At 21.4% G+C, this 10,665-nt stretch overlaps 1 protein-coding gene and 1 long non-coding RNA gene across 2 annotated transcripts; both read right to left on the reverse strand.

The window, feature by feature from the left end:
• Window positions 1-3,586: 3,586 nt before the first annotated feature.
• LOC128965785 (uncharacterized) lies at window positions 3,587-3,940 on the reverse strand. The gene is made up of 3 exons (XR_008484691.1): window positions 3,872-3,940; window positions 3,706-3,777; window positions 3,587-3,604 (listed from the first exon to the last, which is right to left on the reverse strand). It is a non-coding gene; the product is annotated as an uncharacterized LOC128965785 (long non-coding RNA).
• A 2,655-nt stretch (window positions 3,941-6,595) lies between these two features.
• On the reverse strand, window positions 6,596-6,994 carry LOC128964592 (uncharacterized). Its single transcript, XM_054311256.1, has one exon. The coding sequence runs from the start codon at window positions 6,992-6,994 to the stop codon at window positions 6,596-6,598; it is 399 nt and encodes a 132-aa protein (XP_054167231.1).
• Window positions 6,995-10,665: the final 3,671 nt, after the last annotated feature.

Consider the following 10,665-nt stretch of genomic DNA (forward strand, 5'->3'; position numbering starts at 1 on the left):
ATTTGATTACAAAACCCGAATGGAAATAATGAAAAAATGAGTCCTATTTTAAGCCCTATATATAAATTGCAAAAATATGTTACTAATAATTAGTTAGTTATTGTTATTATTTGATAGACAATTGTTTTAAGACTACAATACATACAATAGTTTTTGAACAGTGGGTGCCCTTTGATTGATAGCATTCATTAAAATTGAGTTATTTTTAAACCCTTTATTCTAACGTAAAGCCGACATCAAAGTTAGCAATAGGTATGATATAAGTGTCACTCAAACCCAATCACCAAAGCATATGGATTGCCATAAATATAAGACACAAAATATAATGATGACTACCATTGCCATTGGTTTGGATCAAATGGTGATCGATCGACAGTTGGCCGATCACTAGATGCCGATCCCAACCGTTGATGACGCCATCCATCGTCAGTCATGTATTCAGATTGACTTGAGATTGAATGAGACGTCTGACGCACTCTATTGACAACACATTACAAATGTCTTATTATAATCTCAATACAGAATATATATTATAATTATTAATTAAATGTCATTTTTTAGTTATCGGTGTATATATGATCCCAAAGTGATAAACATTAATATGAACATCAAATATTACCATGAACATTTTTCTACAGTTTCTACTTAAATTATTGAATTTGATGAAATCATTTATAAATAAAACATTTATTTGGTAATATAGTGCTGATCATGTAATGTCTACATTAATGACCATGGTCACTTTGGTTTCAAGTGTACAATTAATTATATTATTGCATTGACACCATTGTTTTATAATGGTTTTATACAAGTTAATATTATTTAATTCCAGTTAATATTTATTTTTTTAAATATAATTTAATATATTATTTATTATAAGTATTAAAATGATATAATTATAAATCTTAATAACTATTGTTTGTCAACCAACTTGTAATTAATTAATCAATTAAAAAGTTAAGTTTCGATTAATAGATATATGCTATGCATAAACACTATATAAGATATTTAATATATAATACAATTTAAATTCTGAAAAAATTATATATTTATCACAACTGAATTTATAAATGTTAAACTAATAAAGGTATAGAAGTTTATAAAAAAATTAATTACATATTATATTACAGTAAATTAAATTATTGAATAAATTTTTATAATTACCAATAAATTGGCTTATAAAAAAACAAATAAATTATATGATATGATATAATCACAAAGTGATGGAAACACGAATGGATCCAAAGCTGCTCTTTTGGTTGCCTTTAAATAAAACTTGATATTTACCACTATTTACTTTGGGACTAAACCATACAAATAAAGATATATATATATATAATTTATATGAGATAAGGATCGGCATATTTTGTGAAATAAAAAAATAATAATAAAAGTTTGCGTACACGGGTTGCATGCAATGTCTCAAAATGGTTCGGCCTTTTATGGTAGTCGGCAACGGCTCGTGGGATACGATCTTTGAGTCGACATTTGATAGGGTTTGGTAATCACAATATGGATTAAATGGTTTGCTATTCATTGGATCCATTCGGCGAACCACCGATTTGTGACTATTACTGCAAAAGTGGTATCATTTTAAATGATAACCATTTATATAATATAATAAATAAATATTTTTAAGTATTATATTTATATAAATAATTGTTATATTAAAGGATTTTTGTTTTGTTTTAAAAGTTTAATTACTCAAAAATAATAAACTAATTAAATAAATCGAAGCAAAATATTGTATAAAATAAATTTATATAACTATTTGATATCAAATTTAATTAATTTACAACTTGTAAATTAAACATAAATTTATATTTTACTTTATTTATTAAAGTTTATCTGTTAACTAATCTTAAGTTAAGATAAATTCAAATCTACTTTTAAATAAGAGTAAGAAAACATTAATTAATTTCTAAATAAAATCTGATATGATTTTCTGAAAATGTTAAGTTTTATCAATAAAAAATTAGATAAAATACTTTTTAAACATATTATCATTAAATATTAAATCTGACAAAAATATTTTGAGAAAAACCGTATAAAAATATAAAACATTATATTTTAAAACTAGAGTTAAATTTTATTTGTTTTATTTTGAAATTGCATAAATATTAATAAAAAAATTTTGGAAATATTTATTAACATTGAAAAAACTATTGAAATTGTAATATTAATTAATAATTACATCTAAACAATAATATTTATTACAGTATATATATATATACAGTCGATGACAAAATAGATGAACGAGGTTTTTTGTATATATCTTGAGAATGGAAAGGAACTAGAACAAAAAAAAATTTTTGCTACTATTATTTACTGGGACGGTCAGTTTGGTATTGTCACTTTTWTGTAATTGGGCACAGGTATGCAAGGACAGGGATGGTCAATATCTCGAAAACTATAATAGATATTAAAGTTTTATAAATTGCTAATTATACTAAATCAAAAAATATTGGACACGTGTTTTGGCATTTTTAATTTTATTGCAAAGTATTCGAACAAAATTAATTTGTTTGTTGCAAAAATCAAAATTTAGGAGGTCATATCTTTTAAAAGCATCGATTTATCATGATTTAGTAAATTGTTTTAAATTCTATATTTTAGTACTAACAATTCATCTATACATTAAATTTAGTTAGCTTGTTTAGTTTTTAAAATATTTGTAAATTAACTTTTTTCTATTGTAATTAAGTACTAATTATTGTCTTCTATTATATAACATTGATAACAAAATCTATAAAAAATTATAATAGAAAAAAATTAATTTACAAATATTTTAAAAACTAAACAAGCTAACTAAATTTAATGTATAGATGAATTGTTAGTACTAAAATATAGAATTTAAAACAATTTACTAAATCATGATAAATCGATGCTTTTAAAAGATATGACCTCCTAAATTTTGATTTTTGCAACAAACAAATTAATTTTGTTCGAATACTTTGCAATAAAATTAAAAATGCCAAAACACGTGTCCAATATTTTTTGATTTAGTATAATTAGCAATTTATAAAACTTTAATATCTATTATAGTTTTCGAGATATTGACCATCCCTGTCCTTGCATACCTGTGCCCAATTACAAAAAAAGTGACAATACCAAACTGACCGTCCCAATAAATAATAGTAGCAAAAATTTTTTTTTATTCTAGTTCTTTTCCATTCTAAAGATATACACAAAAAACCTCGTTCATCTATTTTGTCATCGACTGTATATATATATATATATATATATATATATATATGTAAAATCACATTTACTCAGTTTAAGTTATTTGTAGTTTTTAAAATTTATTTATATTTTACTTAATATTTGCTGACAAGAATCTGCCTAATGTACAATAATATGCATTAAAATAAATATATATTTTAGAGGTATAAAGATTTAAAGTTTAAATATTGACTAATATTTAAATTATTTGTTAAAGCGATAAACAAAAACATTTAATATTATATGACATCAATTACTTACGGTATATCAACGTGAATGGGAATGGGAACTAAAAAAATGGTAAATTATACAAATCAATAAACAATTTTTGATAAATATTTTTTATTTTTATTAGAGATCTTACTGGGAATTGGATGCGGAACTGTTTGATGTGATAAAAACAAAGACAAACAGATAATATATAATTATGTGTCTAAATACGTGATCTATTAAAGTGTTTATAATGAAAACAATATGACAGACCTGGCACCAATTGAGGTTTGGCTTGTATATAAGCAGGTCCCGGTCCATATTCAATTTGCAATGGCAATGGAACTGTTGGATTGATTTTTATCATAAATTATTAATTTAATTAAATCAAATAATTGGTCATTATTAGGATTTGAATGAAATAATCAAATGAATTTACATGGAAATGGTATTATCATTGTTTTGCTTAATGAGTTGAGTAACAGTCCTGTGCCTACCAGTCCCAGTTTGGCCGATTCAACACAAGTTATTAATAAAATAATTAATATGAATCTCCGTCTTATATACTTAATAAGTAGATTATCAATCATTGTTTTCATAACTTTAAATAAAAACAATAAATAATAAAATATAATAATAATTATATAAAATTTAATAATGTTTTAATAAGAAAAACTTACCGACCAATTAAATGTAATATTTTTTAACCACCAAAGAGATTGAAAGGGATGAAAGCAATTGATAAATACTTTTAAACGTTTAAATATATGTTTTTTGAAACAGAAAAGTATAAAAATGAATGTAAGCTTTCTTTTGGCATAATATGTAATGTTATACTAATGTAGGAAATGGTGTCAGAAGAGCGATAAATTGAGATCAAAGATCAGAGAGTAGGCCATTGATACCATTGATATCATTGAGCAGATCCAGAGGAGAATGATCTCTCTATATATATGCTCTCTCTCTCTCTCTCTCTCTCTCTCTCTCTCTCTCTCTCTCTCTCTCTCTTATCCTCTGTCAAGAATTAATGACCTTAAGTCTACTAAAAAATCATTGAACACAACTCTTAACATATATAAACTGATTTAATCACTAATGAATTCATTTTTATATATATTATACAGTATATGAATATATAATTTATTACTAGATTAATGTTAAACTAACAGTTTTTATGCTAAATATTGATTGTGACGATTAAACAGTTAGCTCCGGGCGATCCGGTCTATCATATTTCAAGTTCATTGTGACTTATATTATATGATACTGTAATATATTTCAAAATTGTAAATAAATTAATAAACTAAAATGAGTTTTCAAATAAATTGAGTGCTCTGTTGACATAATATTTACTATAAACATATTAATTGAATTATTAATTTTTAATCATTAATTATTTTTTAGCATTATTATTAYAGTACACTAACTATTAATTAATTAGTGATTAATGGATGATATCATTGATTGTTTAAAAAAATTTTCAAATATTTTAAACTTATCTCTATTTTATTTATTTTTATAAATAATATTAATTTTTCACTATTCAACTTTTAATTGCTGCAATTGTGATAATTGCTTGAAATTGCGTACAATGATTATATTAATAGATATTTTTAAATATTCTGAAAAAATATTTAATAAAAAAAACTTTTATAAAGATTATTGTCACAATAATTATTATATAAAACATTGATAACAATAAATTGAAAAATTATTTAAAATAAAAAATATTACTATTATTATATAATTAGTGATTATACTGTATGATATATSAATATTTAAATATATGTAAAAAATTATTTTTAAATTTTTATTTTTTTAATTGATCTTGTGTCAACAAAATTGAAGTCTAATAATCATTAAACAATATTGTCTTAAATATGAGAAATAAAATATTATAATTAAATTTAGTACAATAATTATCTTATTACTATAGTTTCTTTAGATTAATTTACCGATAAATATAATATGCTTTAAAATAAACTAATATAATGTATTATATAATAATTATATCTTATTTGCATATAACTAATATCATGTTATTATAAGTTGATATTGTTTATTTAAAACATACATATCTTTATTTATTTAAAAGTTTTATTTTTGTTTCCTAAAGCTTCAAAAAAATAATTCCGACAAAACACGAAACCTATTTTGAAACTTACTTTAATTAAATTAGTTACAGATTATTATTATTTATTAATATACGGATTTGCTTGAAAACAAATATTATTAACGCTATTTACGATACACTGACTATAATACAGTATATCTTTATACAATAAAATGTTTTTATTTAGACAAAGTTTTATATGTTTTACGATTGGAAATGACAGTTATATAAAGCTTGTGGGCATTTTAATGGTATAATTTAGGTTTTATTGTTTTGTTAAATAGAATAAAATGATAAATTATACAGTTTTATTTTTTTAAATAATTTTTTATCTAATATTAGACTACTTTGTTATATATATAAATATTAAATTTAATTTAATGTTACACTTTGTAATATGAAATATAATATATTTAAGAGCATAGATACTTTGAATGCAATCACGAAATCTATAATTATCTGGCCATCAATAATACATGTATATATTTAATTTAAAATAGTTTTTCAGAAATTTTTCCAATTTGATGGCAAATAAAATACTGTTTATATACTCTTTTTTTGTATAATTATATCGAGATATATTTAAACAAAACTATAATTTTATTTTTTAATTGATATAATATATGAAAACTATATACAATTGAATGATGCAATAAAAAATATGTTTAAATTGAATTATGGAAATAAACTATACGATTATTGCTATTAGTTTTGATTCAAATATTACTAAATGTAAAGTTTATATGAAAATAAAAATTTTTAAAAATGCTAAATTAATAAAATACCTTAAATTTTCTTTGTATTTTTAAATATCATTTAAATAGGTAATTAATAAAAACTTAACTGATTAGCTAAATATTAAGTTAAAATATAAGTTGCATTAAATATAATTCTCAAATCTATTATAATTTTGCAAAATAAATACAAATCTAATGTCTTATAAATAAAATCAAAACTTTCAATAATCAATAGTTAAATGTTAATTAAACATAAATAATGATAATTTAAATGAAAGTACACGACAATCAATAGCTATTAACACATACACCACTAAAATGTCATCCCCTGGTGTGCATATCCGCTGAGATCGACACCATCACCACCAGCACCAACAGCTGCCTGTGCATAGAGAGCAGCGGCATCTTCAGCACCACCTGATTCACTATCATCAGTGCCTTCACTATAGCCACCATCACCACCAATACCTGCGGCATCATAAGCACCTACACCAGCCTGTCCGAGAGCACTGGCAATGCCGGGAGCATATTGTTCTAAGTTAGCGCCGCCATAGTTGGCACCTCCACCACCAAAACCTTCACCCTCATAGCCTCCGGCATAACCGCCGGCGTCATCATCACCTGCTTCTTCATATCCATCATCGCTTCCGCCTTCATATTCTTGTGTCAACACTAGTGCCACACAAAACCCAATAATTATTAATCTCTTCATGTCTTCAAATCTTCTAATTTTAAAACAATAATTTAAAAAAAATATTAAACATTATTATAACAAAACAAAAACAATAACAAAATAGACAATTACTGTCACTTACAATGTACTTGTTATGCAATATTGTGATCTACTTTTATAAGTAGTAGTGTTGTGTCACTAATACCTAATCTAATTTCACTTTATATAGTTGTGTACAAAATAGTAACCACTGGAGCAAACTAACAGAGCTAACACCCCATTACTTTAGTAATATAATCCTATAAGACAAATGTGGAACAGACCTTCCTATACCTTCCTTTCAATTTGGTCTAACCTATGCTATGCACTGCCCGTTTACGTCCATTGTAATACCAGAGCCCGAACTAAAAAAAGAAAGAAAGAAAGAGAGAGAGAGAGAGAGAGTAACGGAAAAGTATAACTATAAGACAATTGGTGTCAYATATCGTCTAATAAAGACATTGATGAGTCCACTCAATAGGACAGTAACCTTTAGCGTGCATAACATAAAACAAACTAAAACTCCTTAACATTAYACTAAATAAATATTAATTGAGTCATTTACACACATTTTAGTTATTTAAACATTTATCTCAGTTTGTTTGACTTAAATGAAAACATAACAAACAAATTTAATTGTCTTTAAGCTAATATTAGCCAAAAATGTTTATTTAAAAATATTTTGTTTTTGAAAGTTTTTGTTTAGCCTATAAGAAAATAAAAGTATAAATGTAAATAACCATTTATTTGCCAAATATGCTAATATTTAATTATAATTTTCAAAAATATTGTATTTTATCAAAATTAGCATAAAATAGCATTATTTTTAGTAAATCCGATAAAAATATATTAAAATTGCAAATTTTAAGGAAAACTTTCTATAATAAAAAATCACATATTTTATAATAAGGAAACAATAATTTTAATATTTATAATTTCATTAATATTTATTTTGAAAAAAAGATTTTAACGAAATACTTACTTAACATAATACTTAAAATAATAGTATAATTATATAAAATAATCACTTAATTGAATAATAAAGACATCAATTATATGCAATTATTTATTTATTTATTTTTGATATTGTAATTGTTATTATTATAAGTAAAATTAACATAAAAATAAGACAACAAACATAATAATATAATTCCCATTTATAACTAATTTATAAATAATTAACTTTAGTTTTTAACAAAWTCAAAATATATTTATAATAACTGCATTAAAAAATTTGCTAATATAAATATATTAAAATAATTTTTATTTATTGTAAAAATTATATTTACTTTTTAAGACAATTAAACTTTAATTTGTTTGTTTGTCAAAAGTATATTACTTTTTATATTACTTATAGATAGTATATATAGTAAATAAATTTATACTCAATTGATAAAAATAACGATAAAAACCAACCACTAATTTATTACAATAATTAAATAAGTAAAACTAAATAATAGGATTTTGGCTTTTTCTTAATAACCATAAATTGATTATAAAATTTATTATAACATATCTGAATTTTGTATAAATATATTTAATAATTAGAAAAATATGCACATATTTAAAAATATTATAAAGTAAGAAATTGTTTTAAAAAAATAGTTAAAAAATTTATTAAACGAATATATATACAGTATATTTGTAAAATAATAGAAAGTAATACAATTTAAATGTTATTTTTAAGAAAATGTTTCTCAATTCTAACTAAAATCAATGGTTAGCTTATTATTAGTTAATAAATTTAATACTATATATTACAATTAATTAACTACAATTAGCTTTATTAATATACTCAATAAAATATAAAACTTATTATAAGTGAATTTGTCAAATGTTGAAGCATTTATTAATAAAAAAGTTTAGTTTTCAAAAATAAATATAAACTATATTTTAAAAATATTGATATAACTTAATCAAAGTATTTTAACTAAGATTTTTATAAATTTAATCTTTGATTGATATTTTTATATTTATATAACAACATCTACAGTATGTTATATGAATTAATATAATAATTAGTATAAACTTAATAATATAAAAAGCTATAATTTCTATCAAATATAAACTCAATTAACAAAGAAATGGTTTTTATTAAAGTAATTTGAAAACTTATTGAAATTTTAACGATATATGGATATCATTAAAAATATACTAATTGTTTGTTAATATGCATTTGATTAAAACAAAATATGTTAAAAACATATTAATTATTTATCAAAATTTAACTATTTTAAATCACGATGATAAATTAATTTATTGTTATTTTTAATTACATATGCATTATTTTAATTAACTAATTTTTGTAAAATCATTGTCTTGTTGTGTGAAATAGTAAATTATATTTAAAAAATATATTTAGCAATTYTTGTTCATTATTTTTTTAGAGAGTAAGAGTTATTATAATATTGATGACAAAACTATTTTAATATTGGACTATTAATTATTGAAACAAAGCAATTGTTTTTATAATTGAATACTACTGTATATTAAATTGTAAGTCAATGTTTAAAAATACGAGAAAATTATTAGACTTAAAAAGTTTGTCCTCAATTTTTAAAAAAGTTAATTATAAAAAATCATATTACTATAAAATATTTCTATATTTGTCAGCAATATTACAGGTGTTTTTGTTTTTTGAGATTTAATTAGTTTGAATGTTTTGTGAAATTTTCTTAATTTAGTTACTGTTTGAATACTGTTATTAATTTATTTATTATATTTTTATAAATATCTTTGAAAGGTATTTTAGTTTTTAGAAAATAAAATTGTTGACTATGTAGACAAAAAATAGTGAAAGTTGATATTTCAAATAATAAATAAAATAATTGCATATAATTAATTTAAGATTACATATTATAAGACATTTTAACATATTTTAAGACATTGTTTTGGAAACAATTGGTTTTTTTGACCCATAGTTATTCAATTAAGTGATGCAAAACAATTTAATTCTATCTTTAAAAAAACTAAACTTTTTTATTTTATTTATTTTTATAAACTTAATATAGAACTTAAACATTTAGTTATTTTCCAAACCCACAAATTAAAGCCCATAAAATAATAGTTATATTAAAATAGCTATTTTTATTAAATGTATTAACTAATGCAATATTAAAAAAAATAAAACTTCATTAAATATAAATCAATAGATTATTTACTAAATATATATTTGAAAAATAAATTTATAAAAAATACTGAAATATTTAGGTGTTAACTATAAAAAATAATCACTTCAAGTCAAAAATCGTTTTTTACATTAATAGTTTATTAGTTATAAATAACATAAAAAATATTAAATATTGAGTTAAGTCAATGAATTGATATATTCAGCACTTAGTTGTCAGATATTTTGTTTATGCTTTTGATACACAATTTAATTTAAAAAAAATAATTTTTTAAATAATTTTTAGCATTTATTATGTTTTTAAGAAATATAATATTCAATTGATATTTATATTTAAATAAATAGATGAATATAAAAAATGTTTTTAAAATAAATATTTGAGCTATTATTTAAAAAAATATCTTCTATTGATTTGTTAAATAATATTTAACAAAAATATTTAATAATATCGGCCCAATTCCTCAAATAGGTTTTATGTTTAGCATATATACAGATATAATATATATTGTATTCATTATTATAATATAATACTGAAGTGTAATAT

This window comes from Oppia nitens, unplaced genomic scaffold, assembly GCF_028296485.1.
Source record: "Oppia nitens isolate AA-2021 unplaced genomic scaffold, nextdenovo-longstitch-racon4-pilon3 scaffold10_pilon_pilon_pilon, whole genome shotgun sequence".
Classification (NCBI taxonomy): Eukaryota; Metazoa; Arthropoda; class Arachnida; order Sarcoptiformes; family Oppiidae; genus Oppia; species Oppia nitens.